A 24,330-nucleotide genomic window follows, 5' to 3' on the forward strand; every position below is an offset into this window, starting at 1 on the left:
TGTTAGCAGAAGAGGAGATGATACTAAAGGATATGCTACTGGAGCTAAATGACAGATGTGAGCAGTATGGAATGAAGATAAATGCCAACAATGTTAATGTTAATGTTATGTTTTATTTAACGACGCTCGAAACTGTCGAGGTTATATCAGCTGGTGTACCGGAATTTTGTTCCGCAGGAGTTCTTTTACATGCCAGTAAATCTACTGACATGAGCCTATCGCATTTAAGCACACTTAAATCCCATCGACCTGGCCAGGGATCGAACTCGCAACCTCGGGCATAAGGCCAGCGCTATACCAACTCCGCCAACCAGGCCGACTAAATGCCACCAAGACGAACATCATGGTCATAGGAAGAAAAATAAAGAAGGTAAACTTGCGAATTTTAAATGAAGCAGTAGAACAAGTGGACAGCTTCAGATACTTGGGAAGTGTACTATAAGCAGTAACATGAACTGCTGCCGGGAAATCAAAAGGAGAATACCAATGGCAAAGGAAGAAAAGAGGCATCTTCTGCGGAACTCTGAAAAAATAACTAAGAAAGAGACTAGGGAAGTGCTTTGTGTGGAGTGTAGCATTGTATGGGGGCAGCAACACGGTCATTACGACGAAGTGAAGGGAAACGAGTAGAAGCATTTGAAATGTGGATATGGAGAAGGATGGTGTGTGAAGCGACAGAGTGAAAAACGAAGCTTTGTTAGAAAGAGTGGATGAAGAAAGAATGATGCTGAAATTGATTAGAAAGAGGAAAAAGAATTGGCTGGGTCACTGATTCAGAAGAAACAGCCTTCTGAAAGATGCATTGGAGAAGAGTTCGGAGCAAAGAAGATATCAGATGATAGACGACATTAAGATTTATGGATCTATGAGAGACAAACAGGAAGACAGAAAATTGGAAAGACTGAAGGATGCTGGGTTTACAGTGGAACACCTGCCCTTGGACAAAACACTATGAATGGATGTACACAGACGAAGAGAAATACGATTTATTTATATTTTTGTGGAACCATATACCTTAACCTACCATATCCAAGCACTGAAAATAAATACCGAATGATGTTTTTGTAACTGTACGTACAACTGCAGCATCGAAGGTCAGGTAGCTAGCAGTTGGCTACGGGGCAGCGAGAGAGCACTAGGGGACCCAGCTGCCTAGATAAGTTGCGCGGACAATACTGTGCTGTACAGTACTGTTTCCCACATATGCTCGTGTTTACAAACAGAAGTTTGAATTTGTGATTGTGGATTACTTGATATAGCGTTGTTTATAGTTTGTTAGTTACTTTTAGTTATTAGTTATTATTATTATTTTTATTATTAGTGAACATGGAAAGACCCAAGGGACTTAGATCTAGTTATAGACAGCCAAAGAAGCGCCCTTCTAAGAAAAGTGCAGCAGCAAAAATTGCAGCAAGTAAAAGGAAGATTGCAAAACGAAATTCGAGTAATGACGAACTCCAAGTTGACTGCAATTTACCAATAAATGAATCTGTGTGCGATTCTAGTGAAAAGAAAGTTACAGCTAGTGAAAGGAAATTGTCTGCATTTGTTACTGCTAATTCTAATCCTAACACTGAGAATGCAGATTATTCTCGTTAGGGTCCGGCGTAGAAATTGGTTATCGCTATTTTACACTAAACCTTGTTTTGAAATTAAGACTATTGCTGTCTGATAATAATTCAACAAAAAAAATTGCGGATTATCCACAAATAAGACAATTTATAAAGAAATAGAGTTGCACTATTTCTCAATGCACTGGAACGGGTCATAGGTCTTGTGTATAATTCTACCGACTGCTTGTGTATTCTACGATGCAATCTTCTTTCATCGGAACTATTTTCTTCCTTCCGCATTGTGAATAAACTGCACTAAGGTTTCGATTAAGTGAATCGATATATCTCGGTGATTGTAATTGTTCAAAATGAGCAGCAGGAAAATGTCGTGGCACAAAATTTATATAGAAATACAAGATGTAATAGGCGAAAGGGATAAGTGGTCTTTGTACATCAGAAGAATACTATGGACCAGCAACTTAAAATACAAAGACCGTTTGCCTTTAACAGTTTTTTTCTTCGGAAATGGCTGCCCTATGGATTTGTTCCTAGAATTTGTTCAAAGTATCAGACCACGAACAATAACCCGTAAAAAGATAGCCAAGTTTCAAGGATTGTGGCAGTAGCTACAGCGATGTGTCGAAGAGAAAAGAATGGACATTTTAAAGAAAAGGAGTTACTTCGACATGATTTTGGGAAGAGTTCTAGACTTACGCCCAGATGACCCTTAAGGTTTGACAGTGGTCCAGAGTGTATTTTTTATTTTAAAGAAATAAATTATTTAAATAGCTTACGAACTTTGCATTATATAATTTTAATAGGCAGTTTTGGTGTATGCATTAGAAATAATAGAACTGTAGGCTATTACGTTATCGTTCATAAATATGTTGGGTCATGTTCCTGTATGTCTCCATCCCACTTTTTCTTACGAGAGAGAAATATCGTCTACAATTTCTAACTTCACATCTGACTCTTCGGAAGTTTCCTAGTACCCGATGCTCGCTACATAAGCTGTTAAGTCAGCCATTGTTGTATAATCATAAAAAATGTATATTTTCCCTGGACCAAAAATATATTACAAACTGACTAGAAACACACCTAGTAACAAACTATTAAAATTCTTTTCAGAAATTAGCTATTGTGTAAACACAAAAACGACCTATGTAACGAGTACCAGGTACTAGGAAACTACACACTCTTCTTCTTATCAATCTCATATCTTGTAAAGTTCTTAACGTGTTCTCATTACCTCATGAAAAGGTTTGGATAATATTCAATATACCTCTAACATCCATGATTGTCTGAAAATTGATGTTGAAAGTTCCACGCTTGTCATCTGTTACGCATTAATGCGCGTGAGCCTTTAATGCCAAGAATGTACTTCTACAACGCCATCCCAACGCGATGAGAAACAGTGCAACACTTTTTCTTTATAAATTGTCTTATTTGTAGATAATTCGCAAATTTTTTTTGTTGATTTTTTTATGAGACAATACTAGTCTTAATTTCAAAACAAGGTTTAGTGTAAAATAGTGATAACCAATTTCTACGCCCGACCCCAAATGCAATTTAGAGAGCATTTTGGTTATGTATCAAAATTGGTGGCAAAGTGTGAGGAGTGTGGGTTTATATGTGGTAGTACATATTCTTCACCAAGAGTAGACAACATACATTCGCAAAGACCAGCATTTCAAGTAAATAAGAGAATGGTGGAGTCATTTTTCTCCATAGGGAAGAGCCATAGTGCTATGGAACAATTCTCTATGAGTATGGGAATGAATGTTATGGGGGTCAAGAACTTTTACAACCCATTTGAATGCTGTGTGTGCTAACAACAATACAGTGAAAAAAGATGTGCTGCAGTTAGCTACAAATTTTGTGAGAGAGACACACAAGAAAATTGACACTTCTCTAGAAGTGATAGATATATCTGTGTCATATGATGGTACTTGGTACAAACGAGGTCACACATCAAATTATGGTGTTGGTATTGTAATTGATGTGTTGACTGGCGTTGCATTAGACTATGTAGTATTGTCAAAATGTTGTGCAATGTGTGAGAATACTGCAAAAGAATTAGACAAAAATAGCCCTGAATATGCCATATGGCATGAATGTCATGTCAGTTCAGGTGATGCCAGAAGAACTACTCTGTCTCTTCCAATGCAATGGAGAAAGATGCTGCTGAAATAATGTGGAGCAGATCTGTCGCAGAGAGAGGATTCAGATATACAACAATTGTGTCTGATGGTGATGCAAAAACACATGCACACTTGAATGATATCAAAGTATATGGTCCAAATACCGCATAGCAATGGAAGAGTGTGTAAACCATGTTTCAAAGAGGCTAGGAACTGCTCTCAGGAATCTAGTGAAAGAGTGGAAAGTAAAAAAGGTAACTTTGGGCGGACGTAAAGCTGGAAGTCTAAAAGAGTCTACAATAAAAAGACTGACCAGTTATTATAGAAATGCAATTACTGACAATGTTCCTGATGTTGAGAAAATGAAATCAGCCATATATGCCACCATCAGTCGTTATATGTCTACCGATGACAAGCCTCAACATGGGAAATGTCCACCAGGTGAAACGTCGTGGTGCTTTTACAACAGACTGTGAGCACAAGGTAAGACTCCAGAGTCACACTAAAATGAAAGTAACACTGACACCTCAAGTGGTAATTAAACTTATGCCAGTGTACCAGAAGCTTGCATCAGATGCTTTGCTCCAATGATGTGCAACAGGTAGAACTCAGAATGCTAATGAGAGCATTCACAGTGTTATTTGGAAGAAGTGCCCAAAGGAAATATTTATTTCAAAAAAGAAGTTAGAATTGGCACTAGTTAGAAGTATTGCAGAATTCAATAATATGGGATGCACGAAAACAATTGAAGTTCTCCATGGAATAGATGCTGCAAAAACAACAGTAGAAATTAGTCAACAACGCAACAAGAACCGTCTTCGACAAAGCAGGAAAAAGAGCTCACTGCATGAAAGATCCACCAGAAAGAGGACCAGAATTATGAAGATCTCTTCTGAGGAGGTGAAAAAGAAGAAGGAAGGTCCCACTTATGGTGCTGGACTGTTCTAGACCAAAGGTTGGTGACTATAATCTTTGAATTGATTTTTTCATGAAAAAATTTTACAACGCCTTGCCATCTATAAAAAGTTCCTTGCGGAACAATTTTCATTCAATTCCATTGAAACTTTGTGAGACTAACGAGGACAGTTGTAAAAACCAAAGTGGGTTAGCATTTTATTGTATATATTTTAGATGTTGTAGTTGTTGTTGTCTAGTGCCTTGCATTTGGCAAGGAAGCCATTAGCAGTCGTGCTTTCCAATACTTTTGAACTGTAGTTTCTTCTGATCTTAATGCTTCACAGGTCTGCAACTGGTCTTCATTCATTTCTGCTGGATCGTTACACAGGACACATATGGGTGAAGCTGAGATATCTATTCTGTAGAGATGACTTGCTAGACAGTCATGATTTGTCAATAGTCTGAAGGCTGCAACTGCTGTTTTCCTTGGTCTATGGGGGATTATATTTTAGATGTCAGAATTTGAAAAATTACAGATTTTGTGAAAGAAAATGAAATAAGAGGATTAAAAAAAAATATTTCTAACAAACTAAATTACTGTCAACAAAATGCTAACTAATTATTGTTTTTATACATATAAACTATGTGCTAACCAATTTTCAGAATTAAATTTAAAAAACTGTTCCGCAAGGGGCATTTACAGTATCGGTTATTAAAAAATAACAAAAATGTGTATACCTCTGAAATGAATTAAGTTAGGAATACAAAATTTTGTACAGAACCTATTGGCAGTGGCATATATATGTGGTTAAAATTTGAAAATAATTGGTATAAAAATGAAAAGGTTACAATTTTCACTCCTGTGTCCCCTAATAGCGAGAGTAGATGAGTTATTAGTTTAAGAGGCTGTCGAGATTGCATGCTGATTGTAGTTATATTAATAGAAAGTTATGGTGAAACCCGTATACATAAGTTGTGGTACACCATAACTAATATAAATGTTGATGACAAATAAATATCCATCCATCCATCCATCCATCCATCCATCCATCCATCCATCCATCGATCCATCGATCCATCTATCTATCTATCTATCTATCTATCTATCTATCTATCTATCTATCTATCTATCTATCTATCTAGATGGCCATTCTACCCATAGTAGAAACCTCGAAGCTTTAGAGATTGCTCGAGAAAACAGGGTAATAGTGTTGTCACTTCAGGTCACACACCTCAAAGACTGCAACCTTTGGATATGTCTTTCTTTAAGCCCTTAAATAGCTATCACGATTCTGAAATGGAAAATTCTTCTGCAAAAAAGAGCAGTGAAGAGAAACCTGCAATTGTCACATAGTTTTATATTGCTCGATTATTTGGTGAAGCATATGGAAAGACTGCAACAATAAAGACAGCAGAATTGGTTTGCAGCAATACGAGTTTGACAAGTCAACAGGAATGTGTTTAAAGATTGTCATTTTGTAGTAGCAACACAATTTGAAACATGTGCCATCCCGCCATGGAAGTACAAGAAATAGTTGTACCAGTCAGTAAGGAATTTCATGGGACACCTGTCAAAGATGTTTCAGCAAAGGAAGCAGGATCATTTAATAGTACCAATGGCTCAGAATCATTTCCATCAAATGAAACAGCACTGGCATCAAAAGTTCATGATTCTTTAGGTACAATCTCTTCTTTCCAAGACAAAATTTCTCCTGGATGAGCTTTGAATAAAAAGAGAAAAAAAGCAATAGTCATCACTACAAGCAGAAGCTGGAAGAAGTTGAAACACAAAGGAGTAAAAAACAAGAGACCACCAAGAAGAGAAGTTCCCAAAACCCTACCTCAGGGAAGTCAGCAAGAGCCAAACTCTCTTTTTCTTCGGATGCACTAGCAAAACCTCATTCTAAAGAGTCATGGTTGTGTGTCATCTATTTTAATGACATAAAGAAAGAGTTGAATATTTTCCCCACTACTGCTAGTATTTCAGAACAAATTAATGTTACTACATTCTATACAGTATGTAAATTATTTCACACACACTTCCAAATTTAAAGCATAAATCTTCACTTGTACTTTTCCAGTTTAAATTGAGCTAAATTATAATGTATAATTCTAACATGCTTGTCTCAGGTACAACAGTTTTACACATACATTGGAGTATCAATAAAATATTAATTATGGGTTGCAAGAAAACAAACATGTAAATAAATTATTCAATCACTAAGTAACCAACCTTTAAAGTTATTGCCGAAGCAATATTTAATAATATTGTAACTTATTACTACAAGAGACACTTGACATTGTATTCCAAGTGAGATGAACTTGCTCGCTACTGTCTCTTACATGATGTTCATAAACATAGTCTGATCTGTCTGGCTATGGATAATATTAATTTATTATTATAATGCTATTATGATAGTAGGACAAATTTCTTGCTGATTATATTATGATTAAAAGATGGGAGTTTCCATATATGACAATCAACAATGTATAATATGAAAGGACAAATGAAAATCGTACATGATTAAAATGACTACTACAAATCAACAGCGGGTACAATGTGTTCTTTGGTATGCTAAATTTGAGAGTGTTAAAAGAGTTCAAAGGGAATTTCGACGTGAGTATGGTGTGCGTAATGTACCTAAATACGATTTCATAATGTTGTGGTATCGAACATTTGTAGAAACATGTCCTGTGTTAAAAAAACACGCAGGAGGTTGCAGGTGAAAGCCAGGACGAGAAGCAGCTATCTCTTGGCTTGGTCCCCAAACTTCCCAGATCTAACCCCCTGACTTCTTCATGCAGGGTTTTGTTAAAGACATTGTCTATTCACAGAAACCCAGGAACATTGATAATCTGAGAGTAAAAATTACTCAAGCTTTTCAACAAATCACAACGGACATGGACTGAATTGCATCACCGTTATGAGTTGTGCAGGGTGCGCAATGGGGGTCATGTTGAGCTCTGTGAAATCTGCCATCTTTCAGTGTTGTGTGTACAAAGTTTCAACAAATAAAGTTCAGTAGTAAATGTTTTACGGTATAGTTATTTTGTCCATACCCAAACGGATCACCCTGTGTATTTTGTTTGGCTGAATTCACATAATACATCTTTTGTCATATTTATTTATCATATTAGATCTGTGACAGAACTGATGTGGCTGCATTGTATTAAAAAATCCTCATTCAATATTCAATAACGACACATCTATCTGCAATATACAAAATGAAGCAGTTGATAATCTATACAAATAAACAAACAAATAAAAAACTTTTTTTTTTTTTTGTAAATTTACCATTTTCATACACCTGTGTCCAATAACAGTGACAAACTGTAATTCGTTTTGATTTTATCACTATGTTCAAATACCAATTTAACTAGGTAATCTTGCAATCCAAGAAATCCAAGCTCGTTTATTTCCTGCTTCCTAACGAAGCATTAACTTCTTATAGAGGACCAAAAGCAGTCCTATAATTTGAAGAACTCTTTAGCAAACCATTAAAGTTAGTGGACATCCTTGCAACTCTACAGGGACATTAAAGATTGAAGAACCAAGAAATACGTTCTTGCAACCCAGCAAAGGTCAGTCAATAAATAAAGAGACAAATGCATGTTACAGTATTTACTCGCATAATTTCCCTTTCCTCAAAATTTGGAGCCGAAATTTCGATGAGGAAATTATGCGAGCACTACAAAATATCGAGAATTATCTGGTCATAAATAATAATAATAATAATAATAATAATAATAATAATAATAATAATAATAATAATAATAATAGGTCCAGAATGTAAAAAAAAAAAATCATGATTTCTTTATGGAAAAAAATAATGATCAATGATTTTTTAAAATTAAATCAGATTTGATTTAAATCGATTTTTTTAATTACATTTTTGCTTGTATAAATCATTTGAAATTATTCTTAGATTGGTGTATGCTTCAATGTTTATGATGTACCTAGAATGAATAATGAAGAATCAATCTACATGCTTGTGTTTTAACAATATTTTGAGTTTGGGATATGATACATTACATCATATTTTTAAACCAGTTCTTCTATCTTATAGCTGAATGCAACAGAAGGAACTGTTTGTAGTATAACAAATTTTTGCAACTTGTTTATCTAAAATCCTCTCTTTGTTTTTCACTTGTTCAAATGACAAAGCTGTCTTCGCTTAATTTTCAGAGATGGTCTCTCATTGGATAGCTGATCCATAACTGATGGTATCCTTTTGTTTTGATACTGAAGGTGCAATTACTAGACTTGTCTCTAAATTTTGATCTTCACTGTCAGATATTGGAATATTTTAACTTTTTCTTAATTTATCTTTTATACCATTACAGTTTTTAATATGTAACTTCATTAAAGCAACTGACCCCTGTGTTTCTAAACCATATAATTTGCATTTAGTTTTTATGTCTTTTTTTAAGTTAACAGCAACTTTCTTGCTACACTTTTACAACTATAACAACTCAATAAAGCCACTCTCCTCTTAGCACAGCAAGTTACTAATACATGTTAACTAAAAAATGACGTAAAAGAACTGAAAAGAAAGAAACAGCAGTTTGAATTTGAACAAGCAATAGACAACAACAAAAAAGCAAACAAATTTTAATTATTTATGCAGTGGGTATATCAACATTATTAACACATGGGATGTATTTGTAAATTATTACTTTAAAAATTAATAATAAACATGATTTAGAAACTAATCCACCAATAAAAATAATTTGATTTAAATCAGTGATTTATATAATAAAAATCAAGCAATTAAAATCAGTATTTAAATTTTGATTGAAATCATTGCACCCTGAACAGGCCTACAGCAACTGCATGTAATTATAGACAATTTGTGGCTTTTATTTTGTATTGCTGTGTATCAGTTCTACAGCCAGTAACCTGAACTTGACTAATCTCAGATCATTGTGTTATGTCCAATTTTATTTTATTTAAGAGGCAGAAATTACGAGGAAAATAAAATTCTGAAAAAAAAAAAAAAAAAATGTTACAAATATTTTGAGAAGGGGGGGATTACTCGAGAGGGAGGAATTCTGGGAGTAAATAAGGTATATTATTATTATTATTATTATTATTATACATTCATTTGGCTATTAAGAATCTAACCTGATCTTTATCTGTGTGGACTTCAACATAATTTCAGAGACAGAAGGAGAATCTTGAATTGTGCAAGATACATCCCTGAAAATCTTGTATTTTCCTTTATTTCACTTGTAAACATGTGATTCATTCGTGGTCATACCTTCTGTGATCGATGGCGCTTCTTCTTATTCTTCTTCTTATATCCTAAAAGAGAAATTCTTGACATTAATACTCTTAAAAAAAACACATACACAGTTTCAATTTTGTAGTTACACCCACTTCAATAAATGAATAATAATAATAATAATAATAATAATAATAATAATAATAATAATAATAATAATAATAATAATAATAATAATAATAATAATAATATCCTCCAGAATGTTGACAAAAAAGCTATTATAATACCCATTTATAAGAAAGGAGACAAAAAGAAATGTATGAACTACAGAGGCATCAGTCTTCTCAATTCAGGCTATAAATTTTTTACAGCCATAATAAATTGGCTCAATTCTATAAACATAAAATTACTGAAGAACAAAATGGCTTTCGACAAGGTCGCTCTTGTTGCGATAGTTACTTCATTATGAAAATTTTAATAGAAAAAAAAAACAGAGAATTCAATACTGAAACACACTTGGCATTCATTGATTTCGTTAAAACATTTGACAAAGTAAACAGAAACATTTTTATTGAAATTCTATGCCACGATATTGTACCAAATCAAATTATCTTCAGTATCTACAACTTGCATAACCAGAATGAATGGTTGAGAAGAGAGTATTCAGCAGTTTTTCGCATGAATCTCAGGATAAAGTCAGGATAATAACACAGAATTCAGTGATGTCTGAGATTATGGTATTACCAGAGTTTTAGAAATCTAAGATAATAGCAAACATTACTGGCATTTGTAAATATGGGCCTTGCCCTTGGCCCCATAACACACTACAGTGAGAAATATGTAATGCATTTGTCGAAGTATGGAAAATGCTTTCCTTTAGCACAGAGTAACACTCGAAATAAACCGTAGCTGACATTGGTCCGCTAACGATTTTTTGAAAACATAGCTACCCCCACTACCTGTATTTCCCGCTTCCTAATCTAATTGTAGCCTATAAAATTTATATATTAGGTGAATGAAATTGAACAATTAATAGTAAGTCAGCTGTCCAAATTTATGTAACTTTATTTCTGTCAGCTCATATCAAACTGCCTTCTGTATGGCATAATAAAATTCGTGTTTTAATTATCTATACAGAGATGGCTCCACTGTGTAGCAACATATTTCTCGCTGTAGTGTGAAGACATAAGCATTGCTAGCTGTTTCCACATATATTACATAGTTCATAGTTCTCAGCATAGTGTGTTATGAGCCTTAATGTCGAAATTTCAATTTCATTCTACATTTAAGGGGACCAGAAACCTGTGATATGCTCAAAATTTCAACTTTATATATTTTTTTGTCAATATTCTCTGAAAAATCTTCTTTCCAATGGTATATCATTTAAGCACATTATTGTTATTATGGAAACATATTTTAAAATTTTTATCTATGATGAGGAATACGGAGCTGGGGTGTTCTGATAACTTTATCCGCCATTTTCTGTAAGTTTGTATTTTTCTCTGTAAAGTGTACCATATCTTGGCTTCTAATGGTTAAATTTCAAATTTTCTGTGTCTATTTAGTTGGTATTGTAAATTGACACAGGGGTTTTTAAAAATAATGCTTTTTAAAGCAGATTTCTTGAGATATCTAGCAAAAAATGAGATACAAATTTACTTATTAAGAAAAAAAATTCATAAATTTATAAAACACTGTTATTTTTTAAAATCCTTCTATCAGATTACTATAATAGTGTTAGAAATAAGTTGTAAACATTTCATTGTTCTACTCCCAGCAGTCTTAGAGAAAAAGTACTGTAAGGCCCGGTTTCTTCAACCTTTGTTAAAATGCATCTAACATAGCATTAATTAACTGTAAGTTAAAAGTATGAATTGCTGTTAAAAATATTGCGTTTCTTCAACTTTACATTTCACATTTTAACATTCTGTTTGCTAACTCTCTGTTAGGACCACAGATTCTAGAGTTTAACCATAATCTATAACCAAGTATAGGCTCACTTCTGTTTTCTGAACTCTGACAATTGCGATTCTCGCTTTTTTTCCGTTGTTTGATTCAGAGAGGATAGAAGTCTTTCTATTCTCTCAGGTTTGATTTCTGCTTCTTTCCTCGTCTGTATCACAACAGCGTGGAGCAGCGTATTGATATTGCTGTTATGAAATGGAAAACACTGGAACAAAAAGAAATCGTGGGACTAATTTCTCTTCGTTCGAAAGAAACCTTCTGCTGGAAATTATTTCGCGTATAAACCAATTAATGAGAATAAACAAACAAACGGATCTAAGTTGAAAGCAAAAAGTGAGGCTTGGCAGAAAATAGCCTGTACCTTTGTATGAACTTCTGGTCTGTCAAATCACTGAAATCATCCACTCTGTTTATATATTCATGGATATCATTTTCTAAATAATCCAGATATATAAGTTCAGTAACTAACGCACCAGCCCTATTGGATACTTCTATGCTAACAGAGAGTTAAATGATTTAACTGCATGAAATTGGGCAGTAAATTAACATGGGTTTTAACAGCCTGTTAGTACTAACAGTAGTTGAAGAAATGCTTCAACTGTTAAATTTACAGTTAAAATGGAATAACACACTGTTATAATTTAACAAAGGTTGAAGAAACCGGGCCTAAATATAATTAATTTAACATGTGTTTAGATAGGAGATTCCCGGTCCCCTTAAAGTTCCAGTTAAAATGCAAAAAAATGTTGATTCTTACCTAAAATTCTCTGCGTGTGATACATCTCGAAGCAGTCTGGCATGTGGAGGGCAGCTCCACAGTTTTCACATTCCCATCTTGTTCTGGCTTCCACATTTTTTTCACAACACACCACGCATTGCCTAGTCGGCTGCGAGTTTGTGGGAATTGCAGGAATATGCCTTGCGAAATGTGCGAGATGAGATGCACGGAGCCTTGCAGGCACGACGTTGAATGGCTGTCCTCTTTCTTCATAGTTCGGCAAATGCACACGCTTCAACATATGCTCTGCTACCAGAAGTCTAAAATTTCTGTATAATAACTTAGTATTTCTAAGCTTATTAAAAAGAACAAAAGAATTGTAAAGAACTATTTCGAGCAGCACAAATAAAATGTTTTTGTGTGATTTTGCACAACTGCACAACAGTGGAAAGGATTCAAGTTTCCGATTCATTCTTTTTACACCATCGTTTCCCTTATCGTAGTCTATTACACATTTTGGTTTGAGTTCAGATTTATTTTCTTTCCCTATGTCAGTCATTTCTATTCCTTTATGTTTCGTTGTAAGGATATACACGGGTTTCTTGTCCATCCATTTAACAAACATCATCCTGCGGCCATATCGTGCTATAGCGGTCCCTTTATTCAACCTCAGTCTTATTAAATCTTCAGGAATCTGTTTTGATTTCTCCTGTACTGTACCTAGGACATTAGTTTTGGCTTCAATCAATCTCTTAAACAGTGTTGGTGAGGAAAACCAACTACTAAGATAAAGAGTATGACCCTTATTCAGAAAGGAAGCCATCATTTTCATTACGACTTCTTCGCGCGAAGAAAGAACTTTGTCCAATTCCCTATTATCAACGGAAATTTGAAGCTGACAACAGTATCCAGTTTCTGCTTCACACAGCTTATTGTAAACCACACCACATTTCGCCCTTACAAAGCCTTTTTTATCTTGACACTTCACTGCTTTCTCAACGATAACAATGTCTTGCTCGGGAGTGTACAGTTTTGTAAACTTCTCATTCATGTAGTCCAAATAATGTCCTACTTTCAAAAACGAGTCAGAAGAGTTCAAATTACTTTTATCTGCAATATATAAATATTTATATATAAGAGAAAACCTCCTAAATGGCATGACAGTAGCAAAAAATGGAGTTTCTGTCACTCCCCCTGTACTCCAATATGCTTCCAAATCATGTTTCTTTATGTGAGACTGTATGATACACAACGCAATGAACGCCTTCAATTCATCAGTAGTGCAGTCGAACCACTCAGATGGTTCACTACCCACATTTTGGTTGTTCTTCATTTTAAAGCTTGCATACCTGTTACACCCATCCCGCAACATCTCCCAGAAGTCTTCATCTAAGAATCGGAACGTGATATCTGCTATTTCTACACTACTGCCAAGAGCTGACACCTCACAACTTAAACCTGCTGAGCCACAAAACGTCTCTTCTGACAGGTCATCACTCCGCAGCACACAGTTCGATCTCCATGACCATGGTTCTAATTTTCGCTTTTTTATTTTTGTTACAGGAACTTCCTTCTGATCCTCCGCATCATTCTCACTGTCCGAAGTCGTTAATTCAGGTTCGGAATCACCATTCCAAGAAAAACAGAACTCATCTCCACTGGCTTCATCAAAATGAAATTCTGTCCCCAGATCTGGGTTGGAATCATTCTTCTCAACCTGAAAGATGAACAGTTTTCATTACACAGAGTGATTCAACCTGCAAGGTGAACAGTTCTCATTATACAGGGTTTTTCACGAGGATTTACCGCCATTTATGGAACTTATTTCCGAAGACATTCTGAACAAAAAATGTCATATAAACATGTGTCCTGATCTCAATATTTTCAGTTACATTAATTTGAAGTTGTTAGTAAAATACCTTTTTTCTTTAGTTTTAAGAACAAAGAATATTACAAATAGAGAATGAACTATTCAGAAGTATCGTTTCTTTAATTGACTAGTGTTCTGAAGCTAAAAATGTGTTGTTAATTGCTTTGTACAGATTTTATTTTTCAATTTTTAACTAAAAATTACATCATTCTTACGTACGTATCACAAAAATTGTTACAAATCATACGACTTTAGGAACTTGATTCTTTACAGTTTAATTATGCATCCTAATGTACACTCTTAAAGAATTTACAAGTGTGGCGCGATTTGTAACAATTTTTGTGATAAATGCGGTAAGAAAAATGTAATTTTGTAATTAAAAATCGAAAAAAATTCAGTACGAAGCAACCATGGAATTCGCAACACATTTTTAGTTTCAGAATACTAGCTAATTAAAGAAATTATATTTCTGAATAGTTCATTCTTTATCTGTAACATTCTTTTATCCTTAAAATTAAAGGAAAGTGGTATTTTACAAAAAACTTCAAAGTAGTGTAACTCTGAAAACATTGAGATTAGGACACATGTTTATATAACATTTTTTGCTGAAAATGTCTTTGGAAATAAGCTCCAGTAAGTAGTGGTAATCTTCGTGAATCACCCTGTATACACCTAATTTATGAATAAAATTAAATCGTATTTCATCGCATAATCGTCACCATTGCATAAAGACCACATCCTTATTTATTGACAAACTGATCGGACTTTAAAAGTTCACCACATAATCATCGCATCGATACTTCCGTTTATCACAGTCAAGAAGTACTGGGTGGAGCAGATGAAAGTAGCCCACCTCCTGTTTGAATGCAAATGTGATATTTTAACTGCTTGAAATTCCATTACCATATTCTATCGTATTGTATCATAACGAAATGAGTAAACAGCTACAACTATGGATAATTTTATGCAATAACCACTTGGCATTCTTCCCGTCAGTATTTCATCAGTCATCAGTCGAATTACACGTGTCTCTTCGCATTCTGCAAAATGACTTACTCAATACATGAAAGAGTGGAAATTGTGGAAGCATATGTGAGAACAGGTTCGATTAAGGAAACACGCAAAATTTTCAGGGACAAGTTTCCAGATTGAGAACAACTGGCAAAGAGAGCGATACAGGGTTTGGTTAAAAAGTGACGCACTACGGGATCTGTCAAAATGCGAGAAGAGAAAGAGTTCCTTCAGTTCGCACATCAGAAATTATTGAGGTCGGGTGTATCTAAACATGGTTAGACCATACTATTTTTTTTTTCTGTCTACTTCTCTGCATTCACATTGTTAAGGATTCCACACAAGCTACGAAGCTGAAATTTTTACTGTATGTTGTTTAAAGTATACTTAACAAAGTTACGTTCGCAATTTTTTTTTTTCAGAAAAGAAAATAGTTTTTTTAAATAAATTAATTAATAAATGTGTGGATGCACTCTGTGAATTTTATAAATTTCAATATGAATAGGTTCCATTTTTTTACCTGTTTTTACAAGGTAAAACTAAAAGATGTGTGAGCACACACTTTCAAAAGGCATCAAAGATATTGTGAAAAAATTTCAGACATGATACTTAAAATTTGAGGGAGAAGAAACATTATTTTAAGCAAATTATTTTCTTTAAATTTAAATAACTCTTAAGGGGAGTGGATAGTGATGTCTGTGCAATTAAAAGTTTACTTCAATATTTCTAGGCTTTTAGTATTCAGAGGAGAATAAAAATTTCCATGCTTATACGATCAATCATTCTGTATTCAGTAGTATAAAAGACAACTTGTTACTTTCTTATCCAAGTGCAAAAGAAAGGCCTAACTGATAACCTGTTATCCCACTTGATAAATGCACCTCAATCTTCAGGTACAATCTTCACTCATATGCCTTGTATTTTTTTAAGTTATCAATAATGTATATTGTAAATTTTTAAGCAAAATTTAGTCAAATATTTCACCCTTAGTGAAACAGAAAAAATACTGAACTTTGATTAACAATTTTTGCCCTATTTTTCAATGCATGTATAATTTTTTTCCCTCATGTTATGTGTGTGATATTTCTAAACCCGTAAGTCTACTTTACAGTATACAGGTTGCAGAAAACACTACAAATTTCATGTAAACTGATTCAGTAGTTTCAGAAAAAAATGCACTTAAGTTCGAAAAATAAAAACTTATGAAAAACTGCATTTAAAAATAAGAAAGGTGAGGTATGAATTACATGCACTGCCAAATTTAAAGAAGCCATTTAAAGGGCTTATCTACAGAGATACCCCCACAATATAGATATTGTTTAAAAGAGCAGGTTTTGTACTTTCTTTTTTATCGATCTTCTTAATGTATCCAGCTGTTTACTGACAACATAAAGTCCACTGTAGTCTATTCGGTTGTTGTTTTTCACGAGAAATGAGGGGTATTTTGACCAGTGTTCATTATAGATGCCTGTTGCTAGTAGCCAGAGGTGGGATACTTTCTTTTTTAAACACAAAAAAAAATGGGATTTTTGACCCTGGTCCCCTTAAACTATTCAACCTATAAACATGAAACTTAAACACATCATTATTAATATGAATAGGAGTGTGTGTACGAAAAATAAAGTATCTCGCTTAAAGAATGAAACCTCTTGGTACACATTTTAAAGAGTACATAAATAATCCTCATAATCAAGAAGGATTTAAAAACAGCAGAAACTCACTTCAGAAGCATTTCCAGAAGTAGTTATACAGTCGGCTTTGAAACTGGCTTCACTGCTTATAGAAAGCGGGTCTGGCTTCACTTCAGAAATCAGCTCCACTTTAAAATCATCAACCTCTGGTTGCTGTAACAGAAATAGTTCACATGCTTCAATCTATTTAATAACTGAAGCATCAGCTGAAACAACATTGTAAGTTACAAAAATTGTAAATGGCTACTTTCCACGTAACAACATTATATATCATGTTCTCTTCCTATACTCATTAAGTTACAACGAGGGACCGGATTTTTTAAAAATGCATATGCGCATATGCAAATGTATATTTCGAGAATTATTGACATTACAGTAGACCCTCGATTTAACGGACTAATAGGAGCTAAGGGATGTCCGTTAAATCTGAAAAGGGGGGAGGGTTATACAATAAGAATCGTGAAAAATCTTCTTTTCCCAAACAAGAAAATCACCTACATCCATGCGCACATGCACACACACACCCACGCGCGTTTATAATTCTTAACATACAGAGTTTAAAAAATAACCAATCCAATATAGAATTCATCTCAAATTTCAATAATATATCCACTGATGGATTTCTATAGCTAACAGCCATTTTGCCACTCCCAAATGGCAATCAATAAATAGAAATAATTTCTTAGCCATATACTTATAATAACCACTTTCATGTCTCTAAAATAAAAACTAATTTGTAAATGACAGTACTTCCTCCGTACTTCGTATAATGAGAAAAGGAGAAATAACTTACCTCAGTGTTGGAGTCCAAAAAAGTGGAAAATTGAGCTTCTAGTTGAATTCCATTACTTATGGGAAGAGAGTCACTCTGAATTTCAGGATCCAGTTCTTCCTTGAAATCAATCCTCTCAGACTGCAATAAAATATTGATCACATGCTTCAAAATTATTTTAAGGCGATATGCCACTGAAATTTCTAAAATTCACAATCTTTCAGCTAGAGAGTTTAATAATATAAAATGGTTGTATAATTTCAGTCAGCAACTTATCGAAGTGTGAGTACAGATTTGTGAAATATATATATATTTAATGTGATGTAACAGAATTCATTCTGTACTTACACTTCAATAAGTTGTTGACTGAAATTATACAACCATTTTATATTATAATTCCAACTTATCTGAATCTTAACTTGACCTTCAAATTTAGAGAGTTTAAATTTTTACTGAATACGCATTTCAATATCATAATGACACATTATAAATTCCAATTGTTTTCTTATAAACACTGTAACAAAAACATTGAACTTATTTTGTTTGGTTTTCCTTAGTGAAAATCCTATTTCTACAAGAACCATTATTTTTTTTTAATGTAATTTTTTCTTAAAGGTAACACTGCATATTGCGCAATGGAGCATTAGTAATGCACTACTCTAATTTTTCATTTGTAAAAAAAATGTATATTGTTTCTTCAATGTTTAAACATTAATAAAAAGTAATACTGCTTTATGTATAATTCTCTAGCAATGAAACTATGCTGCATTTCACAACAGACATGTTAATGAATAAGTATGTCAAGTTTCATCACTCTAGCTTTAATCACTGAGAAACAAAATGAATACTTGTGGTTGAAAACGTAAAAAATTTCTTCTTTGAGATATTAAATTTGAAGATTTGGTTACACGTAACTCGTACATTAACACAAATTCTACCGATTATACAGATGTGGACAAATTATTAGCAAAATTGACGATTTTTATGGTATAATTTTATAAAATTTTATTTTTCAATTTAGACTACAGTTGACATTTTTACATATTTCTAAGTACTATAATCATAAAAATGTCAACAGTAGTCTAAATTGAAAAGTCAAATTTTGCACAAATATGTAAAAAAATAGCAAATTTTGCTAATAATTTGTCCACGTCTGCATAAAAGTATAGTAGAACCCGAGTAGGCGTCATCCTATTAACAATCGGCAGATTATCCAACTGTCTTTCTCTTGCTCTGTTTTTTTTTTTTTTTTTGCTGCAGAAAAAATTTTCAGTACTGTACCTTACATTTGTATATTAGTAAGTATTTTTTTAGGAAGTGTTATTACTTATTACAAGCCATAACACTTACAAAATACTGCTGTAGCTGCCGACAACAGGAATATTACTTCTGGGTGTTTTTCAACTTATAAAGTAATCACTCTACTTGCTTTCAAAGAAATAACCCAAGAACTTCCACAAACTTCATAGCAAATCCATGCACCATTCAGCCCTTGTCCTACTATTCCTGTGGCCTTACCGTACAACTTCTATGCAAAATGTACTTCCATGCATGTCGAAAAAAAAAAGTTTTGCTATGTACCGGTATATAAAAAATGTTCAAATAATTGAGCGGTTTGGGAAAATAGGAACTGTGGCTCATCTCGCATCAGAATACGAGATTGGTGTTACAATAATAATGACAAAAAAATACGTTGAAAAATAGATCAACATTTGTTGCATCTATTCCAATAAATTTGTCCAATGAAATTGTGTTTTCTTCCTGTAAACGGCCCCAGGAAAACTTAAGGTTCGTTCCAACAAGTCAGGAACCGTCCATAACCATCGTGAGCATGCGCAGTACAGAAAAAGCATTCCAACACAACCCGAACCAATCCTGAACCGGAAACATCTACTGCAGTCGGGCGTTCCAACAAGCTTTTGACACGAGTTCGGAACTGTCGGAAATAGTCCGCAGATTGAGGCATGTACGGAAGAGTCCACGAGACATGCATGCGCATAAGCTCACCAACATCTCCTGAATACTGAAGAAAGACATGATTGACTGTTTACATCAATGAGGTTAAAGATGAAAAGTGACACTGCAGACGAATAATAAAACTAGATATTTAATTTAAACTTTCGCCAAAAAGAAAGGGAATGGGAATTATTTGGGTATTGAAATAGTTAATTACAATTTCAACATGCAGCTTTGATTAAAAGTACAATAAATAACGTACATACATTAATAATTAAAAAAAGAACTATTTTTAGATGAGAGTCCCCTAGTACACGACATTGAATTGGGGGAATTCTTGCCTTCCATATTTTTTGTCATCTTTTTATAGAAAATGATCGAAATGCTATTTTTTGCAATTAGACTTAGCTGCGAAACGATAAGAATAAGCATCCCATTCTTAGCAAAGATGATCACAGTTATAGCATCTCTGGATTTAGTACATAACGATCCACGAAAGCGTTCCAACAGTGTCCAGTCCAGTTTGAATCCCATAGCAGATGCTCAACTAATGCATGCGCATAAGATGGCACAGGAACCGTACATGAACTGATCCATGAACCGCTTGTTGGAATGAACCTTTAGTTTTTACGGCCATCGTAATTGCACTCGAGTGGCCAAAATTTGTACAAGCACTTGCTTAGACATTATTAACATGGTGGAAGAAAAAAAAAACTTTATGTGTCCCCATGAGAATGTTCGCTTGTGAGTTAGATTTAAGTTTTTGATTATGCATGAATCTTGGAGCAGTCTCAATTACAAATAATTGTTGCCGTGTAGCTTACCTTAACACTGACATCAAAAATCGCTGTAGATTCCACGTCATCAAGATGAGCTTCAGAAATATCTCTTTTGAAATCATCATAATCACTCTGAAATTAAAAAATGCATAAGCTGTCACAACAAATAAATGAAATTACTGCACAAATACACCCCTCATCACAACAAAGTCAGCATTATGAAGACGACAAAGGCTTTTTCCTTGTACATTTTGCTACAATTTAATCTTTATCCTGTCTTTGTTGGTCTTCATATACGTCTTCTTCTTACTAAACTATACTGAAATACTTTCAGCATCCTGTTGAAGTGTTGTAACCAATTGCTGTGATATTCTTGTACTATACTACTATTTTGTACCTCTAATGGGTTTGAAATTGAACGGGTTACATCAGCTGCTTGTCTATGCAGATGACGTGAATATGTTAGGATAAAATCCACAAATGATTAGGGAAAACACGGAAATTTTACTGGAAGCAAGTAAAGAGATCGGTTTGGAAGTAAATCCCGAAAAGACAAAGTATATGATTATGTCTCGTGACCAGAATATTGTATGAAATGGAAATATAAAAATTGGAGATTTATCTTTTGAAGAGGTGGAGAAGTTCAAATATCATGGAGCAACAGTAACAAATATAAATGATACTCGGGAGGAAATTAAACACAGAATAAATATGGGAAATGCCTGTTATTATTCGGTTGAGAAGCTTCTATCATCCAGTCTGCTGTCAAAAAATCTGAAAGTTAGAATTTATAAAACAGTTATATTACCGGTTGTTCTTTATGGTTGTGAAACTTGGACTCTCACTTTGAGAGAGGAACATAGGTTAAGGGTGTTTGAGAATAAGGTGCTTAGAAAAAAATATTTGGGGCTAAGAGGGATGAAGTTACAGGAGAATGGAGAAAGGTACAAAACACAGAACTGCTAGCATTGTATTCTTCACCTGACATAATTAGGATCATTAAAACCAGATGTTTGAGATGGGCAGGGCATGTAGCACGTATGGGCGAATCTAGAAATGCATATAGATTGTTAGTTGGGAGGCCGGAGGGAAAAAGACCTTTAGGGAGCCGAGACGTAGATGGGAAGATAATATTAAAATGGATTTGAGGGAGGTGGGATTTGATGATAGAGAATGGATTAATCTTGCTCAGGATAGGGACCAATGGCGGGCTTATGTGAGGGCGGCAATGAACCTCCGGGTTCCTTAAAAGCCAGTAAGTAAGTAAGTAAGTAATTGTATGTCCTTATTTTATGTGGTCCAGTCTACCACATCCTTCTATTTATTCCCATGGCACTCATTTCTACAGTTTGTATTTTATTCAAATCTTCTTTGCCGGCACCAATGTATGACATTCACATAAATCAGTTGGTCACCACTGCCTTATCAGCTTTTATACTCATTTCTCGGTCTATTCATTTTCATTTCATTATTTAAAAAAGTACTGAGATACTACACAAACTAAATTTTGAGATTTTCATGGAGATATAAATGTTCAATAGCAATGGTACCAAAAATGTGGTTTTTGGCATGTCATTTATCTGTCAATTTGTACATAGTAATTTATCTTGAACTACTGGATGGATTCTGTTCATATTCAGTATCTATGAGTGAGTTTATCAGGGAATGATGTACATGAAATATAATAATTTTAGTAATAGCCTGTGTACAGAGATTTCTACTAAACTATTGGATGGACTTCGTTCATACTCAGTATTTATGAGTCAATTTGTACAGCAATTTCTACTAAACTATTGGATGGATTTTGTTCATATTCAGTATCTATGAGTCAATTTATCAGGGAATGATGTACATGAAATATAATAATTTCAGTACTAGCCTGTCTGTGTACAGAGTTTTCTACTAAACTATTGGATGGACTTCGTTCATATTCAGTATTTATGAGTCAATTTGTACAGCAATTTCTACTAAACTATTGGACGGATTTTGTTCATATTCAGTATCCATGAGTCAATTTATCAGGGAATGATGTATATGAAATATAATAATTTTAGTACTAGTCTGTCTGTGTACAGCGATTTCTACTAAACTATTGGACGGATTTTGTTCATATTCAGTATGTATGAGTCAATTTATCAGGGAATGATGTACATGAAATATAATAATTTTAGTACTAGTCTGTCTGTGTACAGCGATTTCTATTGAACTATTGGACGGATTTTGTTCATATTCAGTATCTATAAGTCAATTTATCAGGGAATGATGTACATGAAATAACTTATAATAATTTTAGTATTAGTCTGTATACAGCGATTTCTACTAAACTATTGGACGGATTTTGTTCATATTCAGTATCTATGAGTCAATTTATCAGGGAATGATGTACGTGAAATATAATAATTTTAGTACTAGTCTGTGTACAGCGATCTGTATAAATGGCAATAATATCAGCAACATGGTAAAGGAATTAATTGTTGGAAAATGTGTAAAACATATACCCAAAAAAAAAGTAGGCCTATGTCCTACATTCGTGATGCTAATGTGTTAAGCTATGTCCAAAGTCTGAAGATTATTATACATAAACCCTTACCTCAACCTCTGAATCTGAGATCCTTTCTTCTTTCACTTTTATCGTTCCACTGTCACTGAAAAATTTCAGGTGGTTAATGTCTTGTGGTTGATCCGGATCTGTCTTGATGGTTTCCATCTTTCTACACCTGTACAAGGCAAAATATTTTATATCATAAGAAAATGTGTACTAACACCGGCAATGACGAAATTATGTGAATCTGGTTACCTTTTTGAACAGCATTCAGAGAGATTAAATATGTACCAAACCTATATGAACATAGAATTATTCCAATTCAGAAACAACTAAGTAAACTAAAAAAACTCCAGAAGGAAATATCATTGTATTTATGTATTGCCATCTGCTGATTCCAAAGTACAGCCGAAAATATGCTTCACATACATTTTACGTCAATAAATGTAATTTCAGCTAAGATATCATAATACTATAAGTATAGATAAGACAAATGTTTTTCATGTGATTACTCTAAAACCCTGGGTGATGGAAAAGTTCTTAAAAAGATTTGAAATCAGCATAAAAAAGTCACTTAGAATCACCCATTGTTTACCTTTTAACAGACAAAAGTTTAAATTTTGTTGACCCGTGTAGTTATAGGGCACAACTTGTGCGCGTTTCCGTTTATATAGGCTATAATAACCTATATTTAGTTCATTCAGTGTATGTTTTGTAATGGGTTTATAGCGATACATGGCAGTTTAACCTTATTGTTTACAGTCCTTAAAGAATGGTAAGTGGTTTGGGACTATTCTGATTCTTCTAACAGAAATGAATGCATTGGTACTTACTTATATTGGAAATAGCTTGCATCCATTTGTCTCTCAATCCTTCGGCACATGAAAATTTATAAAAATACACATCTTTATCTCTTCCCTTCTTTACAACAGAATAGCGATGAAACAAACAAATTGGAAATATCAGGGATACCACAGTCGGGGATACACATCATAGCAGAATAATCCCATTTAATGTTATTGTATCTTTGTATTAAATAATATTAACAATAAAAGTATTACAAATTTATGAATGAATATAAATGGTTATGTTTATAATTAACTTACACTGCAACTTTTTTTCACGTTTATTACTCCTTTCACTAACAACTTCAGAGATAATTGGCTACTTTCTGGCGCCTTGTTGGTGTATAGTTGGCGACATTGGTTTG

The 24,330-nt window shown here is 33.8% G+C and overlaps 1 protein-coding gene across 1 annotated transcript; it reads right to left on the reverse strand.

Annotated features, from left to right (window-relative positions):
• Positions 1-5,717: 5,717 nt before the first annotated feature.
• Positions 5,718-24,321, reverse strand: LOC138691211 (piggyBac transposable element-derived protein 4-like). Its single transcript, XM_069813010.1, has 7 exons — positions 23,954-24,321; positions 23,169-23,295; positions 20,624-20,710; positions 17,865-17,984; positions 17,102-17,224; positions 12,539-14,216; positions 5,718-9,896 (listed from the first exon to the last, which is right to left on the reverse strand). Exons 1-7 carry the CDS (start codon positions 24,001-24,003, stop codon positions 9,847-9,849), a joined length of 2,235 nt encoding a protein of 744 aa, XP_069669111.1. The 5' UTR covers positions 24,004-24,321; the 3' UTR covers positions 5,718-9,846.
• Between the last annotated feature and the right edge of the window lie 9 nt (positions 24,322-24,330).

This window comes from Periplaneta americana, chromosome 2, assembly GCF_040183065.1.
Source record: "Periplaneta americana isolate PAMFEO1 chromosome 2, P.americana_PAMFEO1_priV1, whole genome shotgun sequence".
NCBI lineage: Eukaryota > Metazoa > Arthropoda > Insecta > Blattodea > Blattidae > Periplaneta > Periplaneta americana.